Here is a 23516-nt window from a genome sequence, read left to right as displayed (position 1 = left end):
GTACGGTACTGGGGGCAGGGGGACAGGTGGCCAAGTGGGGCCAGCGCGGGCAGGTGGGGAGCAGAGCCACCGAGGGAGGGCCTCATGGCCGGGCACGCGCTGGGTCTGAGAACGGTGCTGGACAATAGGGAACAGTTGTCCCGCCCGCCCTGCCCTCTGGCCCCTTTTCTGGCTCCTCTGTCTCATTCTGCCCCCCCCCGCCCCGGAGGGCTCTGCTCGCAGCCCGCTGCCCGCCCCCCATCACAGCCCTGGGCAGGCCTGGGCCCCACAAAGCGAGGCCCACCATCTGCTCCTGGGCGGATGGGATTCCCTGCGCAGCCACCAGGAGGCTCCCCGGGGTGAGCCGTCGCCTGCGGGGGGGCCCCTGGAGGACCACCCAGCCCAGCAAGGGAAGGCATGTGGCCCCAGGGGGGCCCGCGCTCACAGGGTAGAGTCTACAGGGAGTGGGGGGCCTGCCCTGCCCTGGGCATCGGGGGCCGGGCTGCAGTCCCAGGTGTGCTGGGAACGGCCGGGAGGCCTCCCCGTCACCCAGTGTCTCTGGGCCTCCAACATCCGAGGCCCCTCGGCTGGTTGAGGACCCGCATCTTTCTGGTGGCCTCCACGCAGAGCCCCCATCTGGAAAGAGCTCCCCAGCTTCTCTGCTCCGCACAGGGGAGTCAGACTCCTGAAAGCCTGTTTCATGCTCCCGCCTCACACGGGCAGGAACCCCGGGTGCATCGTACCTGTGGCCGTGGGCGGCCGAGTGGCTGAAGCAGTTCATGTCCTCGTGGAGGGAGGAGGCCATGCCATTGGCCTCGAGCATGCTGAGTAGGGGGTCGGCGCCGCGGCTCAGCAACAAGCTGACCAGCTCGTAGTTCCCTAGAAGACAAGGCCGACGGGGGATGCCACCGCCGCCCACATCACCCGCGCGCCTCTACTGGCCGCTACCCGGGTGCCGAGCCCAACAGACACACTGATGAGGGGGCGAGGGGAGCCCCCAGGGGCTCAGAGAGAGGGGTTTCCAGGCTCGCCTTGGGGACCTGGGCACGTGGCCCCAAGTCCAGCTGCTGGTCCGGCCTGGCCGCGGGGGGGTGGGGGGGGGCAGCGGGGGCCCTGCTGGGCAGGGCAGGGCAGCTGTCTGTACACCTACCAGCCGCAGAGGCCAGCTGCAGGGGGGTCTCCGTGTAGCTGTCCTCGCCGCCACTCACTGCTGAGCCCTCCACGTGGGCCCCGGCGTCCAGCAGCAGCTGCAGGGCGCAGAGCAGGACACGTCAGCGTGGCGGGGAGCGCCTGGGATGTGTGCAGGGGGGGCTCTGGGAGGGGGCCCCTAGTTCCCTCCCGGCCTGTGACTGAGACCCAGCTCCCCTGGGCAGCTGAGGAGCTAGAACTCTGGAGCTTGAAGTTCCCTCAGGGCTTCAAGTTTCTAGGATCTTCGCCTCTACTCTTGGGGCTCTGAACCAAGCCCCTCTGCTCCCCGGACTTCTGAGCTGTTTTTCTCTTTCAAACACTTTCCTATGAATTGACTGCAGTGACCTGAGTTACGCAAACAAGAAAGCGTTGCCCCCAATCTACCAGGGGAAACGGGGCTCCCGGAGGCAGCAGAGGTAGTGGGAAGGGCCCAGGCATCAGACTCGGAGAGCGCGGAGTGCCAGCGAGGCCACCGAGCAGTGAGGGACCCGGGGCGGGGCGCGAGCCTCAGCTCAGGCCTCAGCCTTTCCCATTTGACAAACGGCCGGAGGCCTGCCTTGCCAGGGATGAAACGAAATGGTGCTCGACCCACCACAGGGATTCAGTGACCGGTGGCGTCGAGGGGTGTCACCGGAGGTGTCCGGCAAGCTACCCGAGGCTGGGAGGCCGAGGGCCGGGGCCAGCCGTCGCCGTCCAGGACGCCTCTCTCCATGCTGGCGTGCGGCGAGCGGCCACCACGCAGTTCCCGCGGAGCCGGGCTGGCTCTGCCCTGGGCGGGGTGGCGTCTGCACTGCCCCAACAGGTGACTTCCCTGACCCTGACCACTGCTCCGGAGGGGAGCACGGATCCTTCCCGGCTTTCTGGACACCAATCCCAGAGCCCGCACTCGGGCGGGCCAGGGGAGGCCCCGCGGGCCCCGCACCTGCAGACCGGGACTGAGGGGGCCGGGCCGCCCTCCGAGCCTGCGCCCCGCTGTGTGGGAAGTGGGGAACGGCTGCAGGCTGCAGCCTCTCAGCAGCCAGAACCAGTTGTGGCACTGCCTGAGCCGGTGTGCCAAGGTGGGGAGGCAGAGGCTCACCCGGTGGGGCGAAACTGGGCACCAGTCCAGGCAGGTCCAGGGCACGGCCCTGCAGGCCGGTCCGGGCGAGGCTGGAACGGCACTACCCAGAGAGCAGGCAGGGCAGCCCGCCGGCTACAGACCATCTACTGAGTCACCACCCGGGCCAGGGCTGTGCTGACGGCCACGGGCAGCCTGGACACGACCCCCACCCCAGAGGACCTGCCGTCTAGCCGCCAGCGAGGGTGACACATGGGCTCCCGGGAAGCCGCGTGCAGCTCCCTGCAGACCCCAGTGGCCAAGGAGCAAAGGAGTCTGGGAGTCGGTGGCAGGGTGGGGAGGGACGCTGCTGTGCCCCACTTCGAGGCCTGAACCCCAGCCGCACACCAGCCACAGCTACCTGGGCCAACGCGGGCACAACACGGCCTGGCCTGGCGGACAGGTGAGCTGTGCCACTCCGGGACCTCTCTCGGGAACTGCGAAATTGAAAGTCTAAGCCTGTTATCGGGGACGGCCAGGACCAGGATGCTGTGACACAGGGCCAGCTCCGCGGGACCATTCACGGGGGAGCAGAGAGCTCTGGGTGGGAGAGACGTTTTCAGGGAGAAGACGGAGCGGAGCGCACTTGCAGCATTCGGTGAGACTCCTCGACAGGGACAGAGATGCCCGCACACCGTCCCAAGACGCCTCACGTCGTATCCTTATGCTAATGCCCTCTCCCCGAGGGAAACCGGGGGTGTCGTCCTGCTGACCAGGTGAGGCGGCCTGAGGCAGGCCCTCCGCTCGCTCGGATTCCAGGCGGCTGCTCCCGCCACCAAGCAGGGGCTACGTGTGGGGCGCAGCCCACCTGGCGAGCCGAGGGCTCCCTGCACCATGGAGTTTCCCTGGTGGAAACTCACCTGCACCACGGAGATGTGTCCATGCAGCACAGCAAACGTCAGTGATGTCCAGTGCCTGCTGTCTGGGTGGATGGAGGGGTGCCTGGGAGAGTTGCTTGGAACCTGGAAAGTGCCACAAATGATCAGTTTTGTGGGTGACCTCGGCAGGTTACTCAAGCACCTGTGGCTGGGGGGCATCCTGTGGGGATGGTGACAGGAGCCTGTTCAAGTGCCCTGGGTGCAACTGGTAACGTGTGTGTGGGGCACCTGCAGACACATCAGGGGGGCGGTCAGTTAGTGCCCCTGTCCCGGGTAGACACGGCAGGAAGGGCGCCCCAAGCCTCGGGGGGAAGCAGAGCCCTGAGTACCTGCTGCCGGCGGCTCTAGGGACAGCAGGGGACCAGGCTGTGCTGGTAACAGAACCGTGCCCGTTCTCTCCACTCGGCTCCCCGGCCTCAGATGGAAAGCCCAACGCGGGGAAAGGCGCCCTTGGCTAACTGCGATCTCCGGGCGTCTCTAGTCCCGTTCCTCCAAACTGCTGTCCCCACGCGGCTGCTCCCCGCTGGGCCGGGCGCCGGGCCCTGGTGGCCCTCCGGGGCCTGCTCACCTGGATGTCCAAGTTTGCTCCCGCGTCAATCAGCATCTGGACCATGGCTTCGTCCCCGGCAGCGCAGGCGTACATCAGCGGCGTCAGACCCTGCGGGAATCAGAGGGCGATGCTGAACCATCTGCAAGCAGACGCAATGACACGTACTCCAGGGGCCGCGGTCCCACACACCACAGCCGGGTCTCCCGCTGGACTCGGCTGCCCACCCTGAGCCGTCCCGTGTCGTGGCTCGACCTCCTGCCCCTCCCAGGCCCGCTGGACACGCCACACGTGAGGGGTGAGTTGGGGCCGTTCTACAAGCCCGGCAGGGCCCCGGCGGGGTCGGGGGGGCAGAGCACAGGCCCCGAAGCCAGGCCCGGGTGCAAGGGCCACCTCTGCTGCAGGGCGCCGTAAACGTTGTCCAGGGTACCCGTCTCGCTTGCCTCAGTTTCTTCTTTAAAATGAGACTAGCAACAGTAGCTAGCTCACGGGGGTGCTGCGAAGAGCATGAGCTCCTGTGTGCAAAGTGCCCCGTACAGAGGAAGCCGACCTCGGGAGCTGACTGGTCACAAGAACACGGTGAGCCCGTCGCTGCCCCTGGACATGCGGCCACATCCTAACCCGCCCTGGGCGCCTGGGGCCCTGTGTGCATCTCACTGGATCTACTATTTTGCCCATTTTATGGATGGGGAGCAGGGCAACCCAAGGCCAGGTCACACGGGGAGGGAGTCACGCTGGAAGCCGCATCCACCTGAGCCGTGAAGCGGCCCCCCCGCCTGCCCCCGGCCCCCCCCCCCCCACCGGCACCTCACAGAGCGCGGACGGACGGGGGCCTGACTCGAGTACCTGGTGCTACCGAGCAAGTCAGAGCTTTTCCCAAAGCCGTCCCCCCAGGGGAACTGGGGAGGCCCGGGCCCTTCCCGAGTTCAGGTGGACGGCGGCTAGCGGGCTGCCTCCTGGCTGGGAATCTTTCTCCGTGGCCAGTAATAGCAAAGGCAGCCGTGCAAAGTGTTATTCCACAGCTGGATCCTGGCGAGCGTTTGTCTGGAGCCCCGCGCTGTTATTTATTAGGTTATTTGTGTGTAGACAAGATCTCCTTACCTCATAAATCCTTGCCTAGTGCCCAGAGATAAAGAAATGGCCTGACATTAATCACGGGCGAGAGAGCTGTTTACCCACAGATCATCCTATAAATACCAAGGCCGAGGGGACAAACAGGACGGGGCCTTGAGGGCAGAGCGAGCGCCGCGGAGGGAAGCTCTGGCTCGGTCTCGGCCCCCTCGGCCCTTGTCTGACTTCCTTCCCACGCCTCTGTACACGGTCCCGCGGTCACACTGGCGAGGAGCCTCATGCTACTTGTGTGTCGCTCCAGCCCCCCTCCAGGTCCACGAGCAGAAAGGGCTGAGGAACAGAGCTCAGGCGTCATCGACGCCGTCATGGGACGCACAGCAAAACCCAGAAGGAGCCCGCCCTGAGCCTTTATCACGTGCCCCACGCGGAAGGGTCCCTAAGCCGACAGGGCCGGGAAGGGCCGGGACAGTGATGCAGGCGAGGAAAGTGACCCCCAGGGAGGTGGGGCACCTGGTCCATGACGGGCGGTGGCCCTGGGCTTCACCACTGCCCCAGGGTGAAAGTGGGGCTGGGGACCTGCACTGACACGGGCACCCCTGGGGGATCTGGCCCCCAGGCTGTGGCCCCCCGCCGCCCTGCCTCGTCCCGTCGCTCTTTCCCTGGAGTCCCCGAGTGCCCGCTCCATCCCCCCACTCTCCTCCCTCCTCAGCTCTGGCTGGGCTCCCACCCCTGCCCCAGCCGTCCTCCTGGCCCTGTCACCTGTCCAGGGCCACCCTGGCCGACCTGGCACTTGGGGAGAGCATTCCTCCCAGGCCCGCTGCTGTCACTGAGCTTCCCCCACGGCCCCTGCTGTGTGACCTCAGGTAAACCAACTCCTCTGTACCCCAGTTCTCTCATCTGTAATGAGAGGATAATGATGGTATGACATCACAGGGCCACTGTCAAGACAGGATGAGTTCACCTGGGCAAAGTGCTTTGAACAATGCCTGGAACGCAGAAGTGCTCTATAAACGTGAGCTCTTCACAGCAAAAACAACAGACAAAAGCAAACAAAAAACCTCAAGTTCTATGTAAAACTAAAGCACTTCCCATGCTTCCTTTCCCGGCTTCATTTTATTCTCTAGTGCTTTTCAACAACGTGCTCTGTATTTGACGTTTTGTATTTCTTAGCACACGTTTCCTCGACTACAATGTTAAGTCCACAAAGGCAACAGGTTCTGTGGGCCTGGAACACAGTAGGCCTGGGGGGTCCAGGGCGCGCCCCAGCGAGCACTACCCACGGCTGGTGGTCCAGCTGAGCCCTCCGGCCTTTCTCCCAGCCCGGCACCAGCCCGGCCGGCCTCTGGCCTTCCGGCCCACGGAGCAGAACCTGCCGTGCGAAGGTCTTCCCAGGGGTGCTAGGAAGTCCTCAAGCAGACACCCCACCAGGGACGGGCAAGGCCACGATTCGGGAGGCTGCCCACTTCTCAGGAGCACGTTGCTGAGCGGTTCTCAGGGTTGGACCGGAAGGACGGGTGCCACCACCCCTCCTAGTGGCGAGTCCCCCCTCCGTCCCCTGCACCTGGCCAGCGGAGCGCTCCGCACGCACCTGGTCGTCCATGGTGTTCACCCCGTCGGGGCCCAGGGCGTCGATCGCCTGGTGGATCAGGTCCGTCCTGCCGCAGTTGAGCATGCGGAAACCCAGGTCCTGGTTGAATTTCTCGGTGGCCGCACGGGCGTCCAGCCTCCGGAAGGAGCTGAAACAGCACTCGGGTCTGCGTGGAAGAGACCCGGAGGTGTGTGAGCACGGCTGCGCGTGAGCCCCTGGGGCGAGGACGCGGCCTCCTGGGGAGGCGCCGCACGCCGCGCTCGGCTGAGCGGGGCAGGACGCCCGCGTGGATGGAAGGCTGTCCTGCTCAGCAGCACGAGGAGCACAGGCTTCGGCTCTTCTATGAACATGTCGAAGAGCCCTGAGCTCTTCGGAGCTGCCCACTGGCGGGAAACAACCATCGGAAATAACCCACCAGGGGCTCTGCCCGAGGAGGAGGCAGCTCCAGCCTGGGGGGGGGGGGGGGGGCAGGGGGCTTGCCCGTGTCCTTGCTGCGGGGTGAAGCCCGTGCTTGGCCCATGGGACGGCCGCTGTGGCCAAGCTCCAGTTCTTGGCTCCACGTCCTCTCCTCAAGGCTTCCCGAGGAGGCCCAGAATTACCAGACAGATGGTGGGGAATGGCTCAGAGTCCCACTGCCATCAACCATCTTAGCAACGAGAATCACAGATTAAAAACTGTGTCTACAAGACATCACACCACAGGCCTCCCATAGGTGCCTTCAGCCTGGAGCCTAAGTTGGAGCCTTAGTTTCCAAGGTGTGGAAAGTACATGTCCCGGAAGGACATTTGGAAATTTGCCATGGAAACAGAGGAAGTTGTAAGTGGAGTTGGGGCAAAGGGTCAAAAAAAAAAAAAAAAAAAAAAAAGGCAAGACTCTCATTAGGACAAGGATGGCCACAGAGAACATTCTCCAGATTTTAGGAGACCAGCCCATCCTGTGTACAGGATGGTCACACTGGGATGAAAACTAAGAGCCCGGACTTGGGGCCATATATATTTAGGGTCAAATTCAGGCCTGGCCACTTTGCTAGCTGATTATCTGTAGGCAAATTATTATTATTCCTCCCTGATCCTCAGTTTCTCCATTTGAATCTGGGCCTTAGAGCCCCTCCTTCTCTAAAGTTGTCACGAGGACCAAGATGACACACGGGAAAGACAAGGGCTCGGCCCAGCGCTACACTGAGGGGCAGAAGGGAGGAAGGACCTGCTTCTGCCGATTTCGCCCCAGATGTCCCACAGAGCCAGACTGCGGGCTCTCCTGCCCCGATCCAAGTGCGCGTCCGCTTGTGCACCTGACCAGCGGCTACAGGAGATACACCCGGAAACCGGCCGGGGTCGGGCGCGGTCAGCTCTACCAGGCCCGGCCCCCCAGCCTCGCTCCCCGCCGGGGCCGTACTTGAGCTGCCGGGGCTCACAGTCCAGGCCGGGCAGCAGCAGCCGGGCGGCCTGCCGGATGTCGCCGCTGTCCACGGTGAGGCTGCGCCGGTGCTCTGCGTACGTGATGGCCACGCGCATCCACTCCATCAGCGGCGGCAGCAGCATGAAGGGCCTGCGAGGCAGCAGAGAGAGAGGGTCAGGCGGGCGGGGTGCGCGCTCAGAGGGCGGCTGGGGGCTGGGCGCCCCGAGAGCTCCGGGCGGTGAGGTGTGGAGAGGGCCCCCCTTCTCCTCACAGAGGCCCCAGGGAGTCCCGTTCCACAGACGCTGTCACGGGGCGGGAGAAACTGCCATCGAGGGCCACGAGTGCACCCCGAGGGCCTTAGGTGACCAATGAAAGAAAGACGTTGCCAGTGCATCAAAGTGGCAACTCCCGTCCCCTGCAAAGAATTCAGACGGGGTCTCCAGGTCTGCCTCTCCAGGAGACCGCGTCCTGCGGAGTGGGGTGCGTGTGCAGGACAGGGTCGCCCAGAGGCACGCTCCCACCCCAGCTTTGCCACCAGCAGCCGAGCTCCGTCACCGCCCACACGCCCGAGCCTGCTCCCCGCATCCGAGGGATGGGCGGTGGGGAAGCCGAGACGGCTGAACCCCACCCGGGAGGCACGGCTGAGGGTCACCTGTCCCTCAACCTGCACCTGGGCCGGGGCGGGCCCGTGTTGCCTCAGCTTAGCGCTCCAAGTCCTACGGCGGGAATGGTCTCGGGGCCCAACACAAAGAACAAGGGCCACGCTACGCGATGCGGGAGAGGCTCCCGTCGCTAAGGCCTCGGCGTTGCCAACTCCAGGGGGCACCGCTCCAAGGTACCCCACGTGTCAGCAGGGGGCGCCATGCCCCTTCGCAGGGCCCGGGCCCAGTGCCGCCTGGCATGGTGGGGGGACACAGGGGCCCAGCCCGTCAGGGCCGCCCACGCCGCCCACAGCTCTGGGTTCCAGCTGCGGAGGGGGGTCCACTCACGGGGTCCACTCACGACAGAGAGGCCTCCCTCCCGTCCTCTACCAGAGCTGCCAAGTCTCCGCGGTGGCACGTCCCGGGAGGTCACTTCACCGTCCAAAGGGTCTCCGGGCCACCAACGGCCCTGATGGCGAGGCTCTGGCCCTATGACTCAATGGGCAACCGGCCGGTTCGACCCAGAACTTTCCTTGCCTGGCCACAAGGATGAGGCAGCCCTGGCCCCCTGCCCCCGTTCCTGCGCGTGCTCCCGCCCTCCTCCACGCCCTCCTCACCCCACTCCCCGACGCCCCGGGCTCCCGGAGCCTCCGGCCTCTGCGGTCGCCGCCACCTCGCCCTTGGACGCGCAGAGGTACCGTGACCAGGCAGAGCACCTCCGTTCTCCCTCCTCAGCCACCAGGTCAGTCAGCCGGAATCCACGAGAGACCCTCCGACCACTTGTCTCAGATTTCCAAACACTTAGGAAATCATCAAAACTTTAAGAGCTTCTCTCCTCGAGGGCAAAGGATGCTTTCATTTATTTTTAAACAAAATAAGCAGATGTGATCGTGAGGCGAGTTCCTTTGGAAGCTATTTTGACGTCCTGGCTCTGTGGTTGCAGAAAACCGATACGGGTCCGGGTGTACCAATCGCAGTGGGTGAGGAGGAGTCCTGGGCGGGGGGAGCCTGGCTGGTCTTGGCCCTCAGGAGTGCCGGGACCTCGCCCCACCCCCTTCCCAGTCCTGGCTCGGGTCCTTCAGCAGACCGCCAGGCCCCGGTTGTTCTCAAGCCCACCTGCCCATCCTACGTCCTCGAGAGAATGGACGAGCTCCCACCTCTGTCTGTCCAGATCCTGTTTATGCTTCAAAGCTCAGTTCTAATACCTTCTGTTTCCAGAAGCCGTCTCAGATCCTCTCTCCCCAAAGAAAGTAACCTCTTCCCACTCCAAGATCCCTTAGAATTTGCTCTTCCACCCATGAATGTGTCTCATCTTCCCAACTAGATGCATCGTGCCTCGGAACCAGAACGATGGCTTGCTCATGTCTGCGAACCTCCAGGAATGCCCAGCACGCGGCCTGAACACAAGTAGGTCCTCGATAAACGCTGGCCAAGTGACTACAAGAACGGCTGAGGATCAGGAACTTACTGTGATGCATCTAAGTTTCCCGTTCTGGACCAGCTCTTGTTTCTGCCCAGGAAAGAATGGCATATGATTTTCAAGGGCACAGTGCTGACTGGCTGGAGTGGGAGAGCCAGGACCCCGGGGGCAGGGGGTAGCCTGTAGAACGCAGGGAGGAACGACAAGTCCTTTGTGGACTACTGCTCTGTTTACAAGAACTGTCTTGATTATAAATACCCATTTGAATTCTCCCCAAATATCCTTGGATTTTCCAACTCTTACAGTGAACGTTAGAAGGCAAGCTCAGACACGTATTTCTATATCTATCAGTGCTTCTGATCCAAGAGGAAGGCTTTATCTCAACCACCAGCATTGGGACTGAAGTGTAAATGAAAGGATAGTTCGTGGATCTGCCAGCCGCTCTTCCGTGTCGTGGCCAATGGCCAAGACCAGGTGCCAAGTACGGACGCTGAAGCTCTAAGCGGCATCTCCCAGCGGCACTAGGGGAAATCCAAGAGGGGACTTGGGGAATCACCGGGTCTAATCCGATGGTGTCATGATTCGTTATGCTCCGGGCCTCTTAGAACTCGGCACATGAAAAAACAGTGTTGATAACCCTGGTGGGCAGCTACTGGGGTTTGGCTCATTCCACCTCCATCATCCCATCTTCGTTGGAGACATAAAAAGTTGAAAACTACACTTCCCAGACTCTTTGCAGCTGGGTTTCTGGAGGCAAAGTGAGTTTTGTCCTTAAGATGCAGCCCCCTGGTGGGAGGAGTCTGTTACCGTCCTTGGAGGCTTGGCCTTGAACCTGTTCCCTGAGCTCTTCCGATGATTCTACAGGCTTCTAACTCCCTGCATTAAATCCCTTCCTGCTTAAAATACCTAGAGCGGTTTCTGTTTCCTGAAGTGCACGCTGACTGGATACTCGCCACATATGGAAATCCTCTGCCTCTGGGGTAGGGGCTGGTGTCCCTACCCCATAAAGAAGGCCATGCCGGCCCCGACCCTGGCCTCTTCAGGCCTTTTTCCCTGGCCTCCCCTCCCCACTGTGGTCCACAGGAAGATAAAATGAGAAGCAATTCATGGACTTTCTCAGTAACATCCTTCCTTGGCCTCTGGGTTCCAGGCTGTTTTCCTTTCTGGTAATTTCATCTAACCCACTGGACATGCTGAGAAGCTGGTCTGTATTCCTGAACGTTCTGGAAAATCCCTACAAAAACTCCCGTCCGTATTGGCCGCAGCCACATCCTAACAGTGGGGTGAGAGGGCTCCAGAGGAGTGTGGCTGGGGATGACTGGACATCTGCTCTGTCCGTTTCTCTTCTGAGAAAGGCTGTGTCCCTCTCGGCTGAGCTTGGCCAGAGGCAGGGGGAGGGGACAGGGCTGAAGGAACCCCCTCTGTTGGGCCCCTCTGCCGCCGAATGTCCCCCGTGCTGGGTCCAGTGCCTCTGAATAGTGGATCTCAGGATCCCCTCTGTACTCTTACAAATTACTGGGGTCTCCAAAGAGCTTTAGTTTAAGTGCGTTATTGTACCATAACTTACGGTGTCAGACACCAACACAGAAAACGTCAGTGACGCCCAGGGGGCTCGGCTGCTTGAGCGTCTGCCTTCAGCTCAGCCCATGATCCCGGGGGCCTGGGATCGAGCCCTGCGTCGGGCTCCCCGCTCAACGGGGAGCCTTCTCTCTCTCTCTCTCTCCCTCTCAAATAAATGACGTCTTAAAGAAAAAAAAAAACTGTTAAAACATGTGGATACACAATGTGGCGTCCCCCCTGAGCCACTGGTGATGCTGTCACCACATGTCCACATGTGAGAAGAGGAGAGTGAAAAGGCATATAACACCCTCTTCTCATAAAAATAATTGTGCCCCTGCAGACTCCTGAAAAGTGTCCAGGACCCCAGGGGTCCCAAGACCACCACGCTTTGAGAATCACTGCCTTCAGACAAGGCTGTCCTGGCGCTGGACGTGGGGCTGGAATTCGGCCTCTGGCGGCCCACCGTCTGGCCAATTCTAGAATAAGCGTAGTACTTGCACGCGCCTTCCCGGCCCAGCGAGCTGAGGCTCCTACCGCCCCTTCCCCGTGGCATCCTCACTGCGAGAGAGCCCCAGGGTCCTGGAAGCAAGTGCACTGGCCCTGTAACCTGGGGCAGCTACTGCACTCTTTGGGCCTCTTTTTTTCTTAAAGGAGGGCTAAGTGGTGGCTTCTGGATATTTCCCATTGTGAGAACCTCACCTGCTGCTGTTTCACAGGCCCCACGTGACGAGGGCCGTATCCGCCCTGCAGCGACCGAGAGCGTGGGCTCAGGAGGGAGCCTTCGGAGGTGGGATCCAGTGTTACTTCCGATGAATTCCAATGTGAGCCTGCGCACCCTCAGCCTCAGTGGACCCATCAGTGAAATGGGCATAAATAGTAGGCCCACTTCACAGGAAGTATGCACGGGAGGGGTTTAGCCCAGCACTTGGCACGGGGCAAGTTCTCAAGAAAGGTGAACTATTATTACTATGTCAGTATCTGTTGACAGAGAAAACATAATAATAGCAAAATAGGCCACAGGAATCTGGTCCTATTAAATGCTTCAGCTCTAGACCTACAAGTGGGGCCAATACCCGCCCCCCCCCCCCCCCCCCGCCGCCGCCAAGTACAAACATGTCAGGATTGCAAGAGCCTGAGAGCAAACGGCCCATCACCCACTCCATCCCAGCTCCTAAAACAGACAAAACAACTGCAACCACTACGTTGAGTATGATCTGGAAGCTGTTTCTGGCAGCGCGGGCTCTCGGCCTCGGCGAGGAGGATCTCGCACGGGGCGAGCGATGATGACAAGGAACACGGAGTCACTGACAGGTGATGGGGGGTGGGGGGTGGGCACGGAATCACCGCCAGGGTCCCGCGCCTCCGGCCCGCCCCAAGTGCTGCTGGCGGCCTCACCTGAAAATCATCGCACACACGCGCACAAACACCTCGGGTGGGGCTGCTGCCGTGACAAACCAAACCACTTAAAGGGCCATTGGCAGGCGGCATGTGTCCATGTGTCACGTCACGGGGCGACGTCCGGGAGATGTACTGGTGTAGCCGCCGCTGCTACGGGAAGAGCCGGGACACTGCCTGACCCACTCCTCTGATTTGATGGGGGAGGAAATGGAAACCCCATGGGGCCAAGTGCCTCACCCAAGGTTGCAGAAGCCAGTTCAGCAGCAACAGGGAGACCAGACCCACGGGTCATAACTCAAGTTTCTCCTCACGTCTCTTTAATCATATACCTGAACCTGAGTATATCAAGCCGAGGGTCTCATAAGGCCCTCCGACAGGACCAGGCCTGCAAAAGCCATTTTACCCCCCTTAAAAAAAAAAAAATGAAAGAGAATAAACTTCTTAAGGCCTTGGTTTTAAGAGGTCCCTGCAGCCTGGAAAAAAAAAAAAAAAAACCCGGCCCCACTCAGCAAGCGTATGATTTATTGGGATTACAGCCCTATAAGCAGCGTCTTAACAACATGGAACAGGAAACGACTCTAATTTCCAGCTCAAAGCAGGCTCTGTTCCTCCTCGAGGTGGTGGGCAGCGGCCTTGGGCAGCGGGGCACAAGCCTGAACCAGCGGCCGTGCGACCCAAGCCCATGGGGTGCCTGTCCTCAGGGACTGGGGCAGCGACGTCCCTCTGTGCCCACCCAGGAGGAACTGCGCGTGGATGCAGGCAGGCCCTGGGTGTGCCCACGGCTGGGCAGGGCCTTGAGACCTGGCCTGAGCTCAGCCCTGGGAAAACCGGGCTGCAGTTTCTTCACCTCCACCCTTGGCAGGGAGGACAGAGGCCTCTGGACGCAGGCCTGGCTCCAGGGCTGGAGGGCTTGAGGGGGTCTGTGACGCCTTGGGCTGGCACCCTAATGAGATTTCCCCCTTACCCAGGAAATAGCCCGCCCTGCCTGTGAGCGCCCTTAGCCCAGGAGAGGGGTCTCATGGGGGCCAACTGGACCGTCTCCCACCCTCAGCCCCTAAATTCTTCAGGGCCCCACCTTCAGACGGAGCCCCTGCCAAGCCCTGGGGTTGCACAGGGCCATCTCCCTGCCGCACCACCCTTCGCCCGGCTCCCCGGGGGCACGCACTGCCCCTGTCCCCCCCACCACGCTGTCCGGGCTGGGGCTGCAGAGGGGCACCACCAGGACCCCGCAAAGAGGCCAAGCTTTGTCCCACCAGACGACAGCCCTGCAGGCAAAGACCTGTCTGGGAAGGTCGAGGTCGGCTCTCCCACGCTGGCTCCGAGGCCTTCCCCGCGGGCTGCCCAGGATCTCCGAGAGCCGCCGTGGCCCGAAGCACCAAGCCAAACCGTCCACGGGGAAGAAAACCCACCGTGTCCCACGACGTCAGATGCTACTCCCAGCACAAAGGAAGCAGTTCTAGTCTGGTTCACATCTTGGACTAATTAATTTTGTAGAATTGCTTGGTAAACCAGAATGGTTTGGCCCGGCTTGGCAGCCGGGCGGGGCAAGCACCTGTCCTCTGACCCGCAGGCCTCCCCGCTCCGCGGCTGACCCACGACAGTATCGCCACGCGGGGGTGGGGACCGCGGGCAGAGGCAGGGCTCGGGCCTTCCTGCGGGGAAATACGCTTCCCTTATTGCAGCTCATCTGCTACGGATTAGGGGCACTAAAATCCTCTACTTGCCCAGATCTGCGTACGGATGTAAATCTAGAATACAACCGGCCGGCTCCACCAGCCGAGCAATTCCTCTGCCCCGTCCACCCCGCGGGGGCCTGGGAGCGGGCGGGGGTGGGAGTCAATCAGGTGACTCCTGGGGCCCCCTGGCCCACTCTGTTATCCCGGGATAACAGAGCACTAACGTGAACCCCCGTAGCGCGAGCTAAGCACCTGGCACCACTTTAGCCCCTCGGAGCCGCTGACCCGCTGAGCCCTCACGTGTGTCCCGAAGCCGGTACTCCTACCCCGATTCACACCTGGGCAACCGGAGGCCCAGGTGAGCCCCCCCGTGCAGGTACCTAGTGAGCAGCAGAGCCGGCCCCGCTGTGCGCCCGGCCCCGGGCTCGCAGGCCGCGTCCCTACGCAACGGCCCTTCCCCGACCCCCTCACGTCAGGGACGAGTTTTAGGTGAGTAACCGCGTGTTTTGTCACCGAAGCCGGGCACTTTGGACAAGGGGGGCCGCTGCCAGGCACACTAGAAGCGCCGGCGGCAGAGCCCACGTCGGGTCTCCCCGGTGCCGGGGCGCCTCGGCAAGGCCCCGCCAGCCCTCCAGCCCCGCGCCGGCGGCCCTGCCTCTTGACCTCACGCACTCGGGGCCGGGCGTCCCCGGTTTAGGGCGTCAGGTTGGCGGTCCTGCTTGGCTCCAGCGGAGTAGCGCCGCCGAGATCTGCCGCCCCTTCCTCCACAGTCTAAGGCAAGGCAGGTGACCGGCTCCGCGGTCCGGCGGCTTCTAGAGGCGTCTGGGGGCGGCCCAGAGCCCGCGAGGCCTGGCAGAGGAGCAGGGGTCGTCCCTGACCCGAGAGCGGGGCCGGGCGGCTCCCAGCACCCTGCAGCCCACACGGCTCCCAGCTGCGCGCCCAGGACACCGGCGCTGGCTCCTGGGCGGCAGGGCCGCGGGCTGCGGGCTGCCGTGCACACAGTCCCCGAGCGCCACCGCGGCCACCCGCAGGCCACGCTTCATTATTACTCGGCATCTTACAAACGTGGAGACCGAGGCTTTGAGGGGTCTGGACGCAGACCAAGGTCACAAAGCTAGCCGCTGGCACTCTGTCCGGCTCGAAAAGGACCCGCCACACGCAAGATGCTCGGAGCCCCGTAGCCGGCTGAGAACCTCGGGAAGCAGGCAGGGTGGGCGGAAGGCAGGCCTCGGTGGCTCCCCGGGCCCCCCTCAAGCTCCAGCTTCTGCACCGGTGGCCTCACCAGCCCCGAAGCCAGCAGGGAACGGAGGCCGGGCTGGGCCCCGGGGCCTCGGGGGTTCTCCAGACCTCTGGGGGCAAGTCCCAGATGGCTGTCCTGTCCCGGGTCCCGGGTGGTCGGTCCTGTGGGCGGAGGGGAATCCATAGGGGTGCCGGGCAGGCAGGTAGGAGCGGGCCCGACTGCAGACGTCATCGGAGCTGCTGTCCCGACCCCTCAGTGCCGGGGCGGCAGCGGCTCAGCCCTGGAAGCCGCCCTTAAGCCCCGAAGTCCATGCCCCGCAGAGCTGGGACTTCCCACACCGAGGCTCCCGGGATGCCGGAGATACTACAGACAAGGGCGATCGTGGCTCCGTTACAAAGACTGTCAGTGAATGAAGCCCCTGGGCCTGCCACCTCCCAGTCTCCCTTTCTGTGGGGACCGGTGGCCCCAACAGTGGGGCAGGAAGTCACACGCAACAGGCAGCCCCCGGCGGCACTTGTCAACGGCAGGCAGGGCCAGGATCCTGCCCTGTCTCCATCCCCCGTTATCTGGCACTGCCACTTCCTTTGTCTGCCCCCAATCCCTGGCTCGTTCCTCGTCAGATGCTGGACAGACGCCCGTCCCCAGGCTGCCCACCCTGAGCCAGTGAACTCTTGCGCTGAGGAAGGGCGAGCTGCCTAAGTCACGCTGGGCAGAGGCGGTGCTGACCGAGGCCCGGCCCCCGGGGTCTTGTCCCCTGTCCCCTGGGACGGGAGGGGGACACGGCACCCTGGATGGTGTGAACACTGTGTTCTTATAGTCCGTCTCCCCGCCTGAGCTCTGCTCGGCCTCGTCCCAGCCGTGAGCTTGGCTGCCCCTGTGCCCCTCTCCAGGCCTCGGTCTGCTCATCTGTGAATGGGGGCGGGAACAGCTTTCTCCGGAGCGGCCGTGTCTGTAAAGCGCTTACAGGCCGTGAAGCTCTCACCAGATGCTTCCAGCCCATCAGATGGTCTCACGTCCCAGCTGAAACCTAGTAACCACAGTCCATCCCGTGGAGGCGCCGGGGCCAACCAGCAAGCAAGGGCCTGGGTACCCCAGCAACTGGGTGCAGACACTGTCTGACCCTCCGTCTTCTGCTCGGTCTTTGAACCAGTGGGTGGATGAAATCCAGTTTCTAAAGTTTTCTTAAATCCCTCGGCAGTAGGTTGTGATGCATCTGAAGTTTGGACACGCCTCTGTCCAAAACCGTCCTCACTTGGTCCTTTGTGACACCTGGTCTATTTCATCTTCTCGGTCACTTGCTTGGCGCCCTGGCTTCCGTCAGGGCTGAGGTAAAGGAAGCAGGGGCAGGGATGTGGGCGTGTCTAGGAGACTTATTTATTTTAGAGAGAGGATGTCCAACAGCCGCCCTGTGGAGTATGGAGCCCCACACAGGGCTCGATCTCACTACCCCAAGATCATGACCTGAGCTGAAACCAAGAGTCGGTCGCTTAACCAACTGAGCTGCCCAGGCCCCCTGAGAAAACGTGCATTCTGAGTACATGTGATGTTTTAGATTCACCACTGTCGGGGCACCTGAGTGGCTCAGGGGTTGAGCATCTGCCTTCCGCTCAGGGCGTGATCCCGGGGTCCTGGGATCGAGTCCTGTATCGGGCTCCCCCACAGGGAGCCTGCTTCTCCCTCTGCCTGTCTCTGCCTCCTTTCTCTGCGTCTCTCATGAACAAATAAAATCTTTAAAAAAACAAATCAATAAATTCACCATCGTTTCTGGACTCAACACGACTTTTTTTTTTTTCTAGGCCTTTCATAAGGTTGACGAAAACAGTAATTACACGGATAATGGCAACTACCAGGTATGAAGAGCTTACTCTGTGCTGCTAAGTCCTTTAAACATGTTACCTCACACGATGGCCACAAGAACCTCTGGAAGAAGATCAAGCCATTTTCTCTTTTCTTTTTTGTCTTTTCTTTCTTCTTTCTTTCTTTCTTTCTTTCTTTCTTTCTTTCTTTCTTTCTTTCTTTCTTTCTTTCTTCTTTTCCTTTCCCTTTCTCTCCCCTTCCTTCCTTCCTTCCTTCCTTCCTTCCTTCCTTCCTTCCTTCCTTCCTTCCTTCCTTCCTTCCTTAAGATTTTATTTATTTGACAGAGAGAGAGAACACACAAGCAGGGGGAGCTACAGAAGGAGAGAAAGAAGCAGGCTCCTGATGAGCAGGGAGCCCGACACGGGACTCGATCCCAGGACCCCGGGATCATGATGTGAGCTGAATGCAGACGCTCAACCGACTGAGGCGCCTGGGTGTCCCCAAGCCATTTTCCATTTAAAGCAGAGAAGCTGAGGCCAGAGGAATGAAGGAAGTTGCCCAAAGTCCAACCTTTAGGCTCTACTTCCTATTTCACTCACTGAACAACATACTTAACAGCCCACCACGTGCCGGGCACTGCTCTCTGTGCCGGGCACACAGCGGGAACAAAGCCACTGGGTGGTACATTCTGGAAGGTGAGGAGCTGGGGAGGGGTGGGCAGGTAGTATCGGGAAGAGGAAGGTGCTCTGGAGAAAAGTGGTGAGTAAAGTGATGCGGAAGGACCGGGCGGGAGTGGGCCCACTCCCCGTGCGAGGCAGACCGCAAACAAGCCACTTCGGAGGCTACTGGATGCGTCAGGGAAACAAGTACTAATTCACCCAATAACTATTCTGATTTCTTTTACTTCCACTGTGGGTAAGCAGATGGAAATTTAATGCACAAAAAGAGAGAGAGGGAAAGAGAGAAAAGAGCTTAACGTTGCAAATCTTCTTGAAATGGTATTTAAGGGAACCCTAAGTCAGTAGCATTAAAGCCCCCGCTGCCATCATCTCTATTATTTGATAAGAAAATACTTTCGCAAGCTGAGCAAAAGATTAACGAGCCCACTTCTTCAGGCTGAGCACACAGCCTATCCGTGGCGCTTCCTATTTATGTAAAGTGCTCGGTGGAGGGGAGACAGCCCCCCTTCCGCATCTGGAATGGAACAGAGGCGCCTGTCCTCTCTCTGTACCTCACTCGTATGGGGGGTATCTCCCCACAACTTGGGGAGTGCCCGCGGGAGGCAGGATCGGGAAGCAGAGGAGCCAGCAAAGGCGGCTTACACAGGAGGTGATCCTCACTTGACACGGGGAAACTGAGGCTCAGATGGGAAGCCGGACTCGCTCAGACCCCAGCCTCAGAGCGGCAGGAGCCGGACTTGACCCTCAGGCACCTCTGAGGATGTCCTTCTCTCTCCTGGAGAGCTGCCCCCGACCTCGACGTATTTGCCTAGATGCACGGTCGGTAGGAACCTGAAGAAACAAAACCCAAATTCTCTCCCACTAATTCTTGTGATTTAAAAATGTAGACCCAAAAAAAAAAAAAAATAAAAAAAAAATAAATAAAAATGTAGACCCAATTTTGTCGCGAAGTACACACTCTGAGACAACTAAGTCCTCGTGTGACTTTTGCTGCCCGTGCCACTCGGCCTGTCCCAAGCTTCCTGCGGCTGTCCCTGCAAGCCCGGGCACCACCCCAGGCTGTTCTGAAGGCCGCCCGACTCCTCCGGGCTTCCCGAGATCCCCCTGAACACGGTGGCGATGCTGACAACACCCCGCGTGCCAGGAGCTGCTCTAAGGGCTCTCGGTACATTAGCTCAATCCCCCCTGTATCCCTGTTAAGACGAGACCGAGGCATGGAGGCGAAATGATGTGCCTGAGGCCACCGGGTCCATAGGGGCAGAGCCAGGACCGAACCCAGTGGGCTGCCACGCCCGAGGGCTGACCTGTGGCTCACGTTACCACGCAGCAGGCTGCCTCTTACACTGTCGGGGGGAGGTGCTCATTTTTGGGGGTCTCCTGTCTTGTTTCTGCCTCCGTCAGTAGGCTAGAGACCCAGTCACAATAGGCATCTGTGTCACTGGCTCCTGTCTCTTCCTGACACACAGACGTGCGGGGAGGAACGTGAGGACCTAGGTCAGCCGGTGACCACGGTGTCCGCCACTTTACCCGAGCTCCGGAGACGCTGGCTCTCCTCCGTCCCCGCGGGGCTCGTAGGCGGTGGCGGGCTGGTGGTAGCCGCGACGTGTTAGGTCACAGCACAGACCCCTTGAAAACCACAATTTAAGAAACGCCATTCCATGTCAACACAGCCAGGCTGCTCCGGGTGCCAAATCTGTCCTCTGCACCTGCTCTGACCATTATAACGACGAGGGGGAGGGTGGCAGCCGCCACTCGATGAGCATCTTTCATGTGCCAGGCACGGAGCTAGGGCTTCACCACATTACCTCGTTTACTGCCAGCCGCCGTCTTACCTTCACCATTTTCCCAACGGGGAAACTGAGGCCTGGAAAGATGAGCCGACCTGCCATCCTGCTGGAGAGAGAACGCCTCCAGGGGGACCCCAGAGGCTCATGGACTCTCTCTCCCCCTGGCTGGTATCTAGAACCACCGGCGTGCACTTCCAGGAGAGCGGGGGGACCTGTAACGACTCCTTTGCTGGTCCCCCCGCTCCCAAATTCGGTGTCCGTTCTTGCTGGAAACTTCTTGGCTAGCCAGACGTGGAACGGAGCAGCCCAGAGCTGGGCCAGACTCGCACCGTCTTCCACCGGGTCTCACCGGGACAAGGGTTTTGGCCTCCGTGCAGGCCCTGGGGCCTCTCGGGGAACCGCCACGTCACGCGGGTACCAGGCCGGCACTGTGGGTCCCCGGTGCCCCCCGAGCCTGTCTGCTGCTGCAGAACCACATCCCAGGCTGCTCCAGGCTGGGGCGTCGGGCGGATCTCGGGAGGAGCACCTGCCTCTCCTGCAGGCATTGGGGCCAGCAGGGCGGGAAGGGATGCCCAGTGCCTTCTGCTCCCCGGGCTCTCAGAGGGGTTCGGATGCTGGGGGGGAGGCCGCAGCGAGGGCAAAGCGAACCAGCCACCAGAAAGCACCAAGCTGGAGGGCAGGGCCCGGGCCCTGCAGGTCACAGCTCAGCCCTCTCCTCCTTATCTGGGCCCGCTCAGCCCTGGCTCCCCTGCAGCTTTGTCCTGCACCCCGATTCCTTGCTCTCTACCACGCTGCCCCCCTCGGTCTCTCCTGCCACAAGGTCTCCACCTGCTGTTCCCTCTGCCCAGTACAAATGATCATGGTAAGAAATCACAGTAGCTGGGGCACCTGGGTGGCTCAGTGGTTGAGGGCCTGCCTTCGGCTCAGGATGGGATCCTGGGGTCCTGGGATCGAGTCCCACATCGGGCTCCCCGGGGGGAGCCTGCTTCTCCCTCTGCCTATGTTTCTGCCCCTTTCTGTGTCTCTCATGAGTAAATAAATAAAATCTTAAAAAAAAAAAAAAGTCACGTTCGCTAAATTGAGGAGTAACAAACAGGTCTCTCACATTTGCAGAAAAAAGCAAAATAATGGGACGCCTGGGTGGCTCAGGGGTTTAGTGCCTGCCTCCAGCCCAAGGTGTGATCCTGGAGTCCAGGATGGAGTCCCACACTCTCATGAACAAATAAATAAAATCTTAAAAAAAAAAAAAAAAGGAATCACAGTAGCTGATATCTAGGGTTTATCGTGTCCTAGGTACCGTCCAGAAGGTTAGGAATGTCAGCTCATTTGGACCCCACACCTTACCAGCGGCTGTAAGGACGACACACTAGGGGTCTACAGGACCCGGGCCTCGGCGGGACCTCCTGGCTCTAAAATCAGTCCGCGGTAAGTCCGATCTGAGAGGCGCGTCTTTGGCCGCAGGTCCCTCCTCAGACCCGGCCGTGGCACGCTAGGAGTCCTGACGCCAGGCGCTTCAGGTCCCGTCTCCAGCAAGCCCTGGCTGGGCTCCCACACCCCTCTGGGCCCCCAGGCCTCCCAAGTGTGCCTCCCCGACAAAGGGGCACCAGGCGGGGCCGGGGAGACGGACAAGGCCGGGGCTCCAGCAAACGCAGTTTGTGGACAGGTGGCCTGCGATCATTCCTAGGGCTCCCACTTCATCCTCCGAGGTCTGGCTTCGCTGCTGCCACCGCCAGCAGCTCAGAGGCACTTGGGGACGCCACCTGCCGAGCCCGGGCCCTCCAGCGCCCGAGGTTTTGAAGCAGAAAATTGGTTTGCCTCCTGCGTACCTCGGCCCCCTCTGTATCCCGGCCTGTGTCTCCCCCGCGTGCTGGGCTTGCACTCTGCTGGCGAGCGTGCCCCCGCCCACTGCCCGTGCATCCGCTTCCCCGGCCCCCGGCCCCAGCAGGAGGACGACCGAGGAGGGGTCTCCCACCCAGGATGCTCGGCCCCCTAGTTCATCCCTCTGCCTCCGGGCGCGACTAGCAAGGCCCACACTTAGCCAGATGGCTGCCCAATCTCCTCCAGACCTCGGGGGAAGGAGGCTCCCCCATCTCCATGGCCAACCCTGGATCTCTGACAGCAAGTTCTTTCACTTTTCAGGCTTGGTCTCGGGTGATGACATGCCCTGCAGGGCAGCAGCTGTGACTAATCCTGTGTGTGAGACCCTGCCTTGCGCCTCGCCGAGGCCTCCGATGCAGGGCTGCAGGCGGGGAGGCGCTCGGGGAGGGTGCGGGGAGCTCCCATCTGTGAGGCCCTCCCAGGGCGGCCAGGCGCGGATCCTGGGACTGGAGAGGCAGGTGGGGCAGGGATGGCCCCGGGGGAGGTGGCCCCAGTGGCCAAGGCCCACCCGGGCAGCCTTGAGAGCTTTAGGAGCGGGGCTGAGCAGCCGGGCATGGTGCAGGGCAAGGGCTTTGAGGTCAGAAGTTGGGTTCAAATCCCTGCTCTGCCACCCAGCAGCTGGCCTTGTGCCCTTGTTTGTAGGATGAAGGTAATTCTAGCACCTACCTTGCTGATCTGTGGGGCACGGAAGAAACACAAGTAGAGAGAAAAGCCCTTTCGAAGGAAGAGCTGGCTACCCCCGTCGTTCCCATCTTACAGGTGAGGAGCCTGGAGCGTGGAGGGGCCTGCGTGGGAGGCTGGACCAGACCCCTGGCTCTCTCCCCTGGGCCCCTGGCTCGCTGGCGCAGCACACACAGGCATGTCAGAGCGCCGTCCTGTCCCTGGCAAAGCTGCCCCTGCCCACCCTGGGCTCCCACTATTTCTGCAGCTCCCCTCTCCAACCCAGAGCAGGGGGCTCTGGGGGGAAGGGCCCCTCCCGGGGAGATGCCGATGCCCGTCCGGCAGCAGCGCAGAGGCAGCACGTGGTGGAGCAGGGCAGGCCTCCATGAGCTTCACACGGGACGTGACGGCAGGCCCACCCCTGATCGGCACGGATGGGGTTGCACGGCCCCCAGTGGGAAGGGAGGAGGCTCGTTCCCCCAAAGCAGAAATCTGTGAGCACAGACTCGAGCGGCACCATCAATGCCACCAAAGGGCTCCTTAGCCCACGTGCAAGAGGTCACCCAATCCCCACAGACCCAGAAATCCCCAAGGCAAACAATCCCCGAGCAGCGGCCACGTTCCGCCATCACACGGGGAATCAGAAGGCCCCGCCTGGTCCGGGCTGGTGGCCTCGGCCCCCACGCTCCTGACACAGGGGAGATGGAGGAACTGCAAGAGTCAATGAAGTGGGGTGACGGAGGGAGAGAGGGACAGCCAGCCCTCCCGCCATCCCCAGACTCCCTCAAGCCAAGCTCTGTCTCCCCGGAGCTCTGGCAAGCTCCAGCTACTTGTGTGCACGGAGAGGAGGTTTTCCCCAGGGCTCTGGCGAGGACACCCGAGTGGCGGTGCCCGGAGGAGACACGTGGCTCAGCCTGCTGTGGAACGTGAGCCCGGTGGCCCCCAGGAAGGCCGGCCAGGCTCCCCGGGGCCTGCCCCGTCAGACGGGGCCCAGGCGCGGCGGGAGCCCCTTCAGCAGCCGGGGGCCGGGCCAC

The 23516-nt window shown here is 61.5% G+C and overlaps 1 protein-coding gene across 3 annotated transcripts in view; it reads right to left on the bottom strand.

The window, feature by feature from the left end:
* ABTB2 (ankyrin repeat and BTB domain containing 2) overlaps window positions 1-23516 on the bottom strand; it is a 167334-nt gene that overhangs the window by 11001 nt on the left and 132817 nt on the right. For all 3 annotated transcript variants that reach the window (XM_049096661.1, XM_025452441.3, XM_025452442.3), the window contains 6 exons: window positions 7743-7895; window positions 6348-6513; window positions 3710-3799; window positions 3124-3225; window positions 1130-1226; window positions 723-858 (listed from right to left, as the gene is read on the bottom strand). In XM_049096661.1, coding sequence (XP_048952618.1) covers window positions 723-858; window positions 1130-1226; window positions 3124-3225; window positions 3710-3799; window positions 6348-6513; window positions 7743-7895 — 744 coding nt within the window. The remainder of the gene's footprint in view (window positions 1-722; window positions 859-1129; window positions 1227-3123; window positions 3226-3709; window positions 3800-6347; window positions 6514-7742; window positions 7896-23516) is intronic.

This window comes from Canis lupus, chromosome 18 (assembly GCF_003254725.2).
Source record: "Canis lupus dingo isolate Sandy chromosome 18, ASM325472v2, whole genome shotgun sequence".
NCBI lineage: Eukaryota > Metazoa > Chordata > Mammalia > Carnivora > Canidae > Canis > Canis lupus.
Note: the sequence above shows the minus strand (reverse complement) of the source record. Positions and strands in the feature narration are given on the sequence as shown.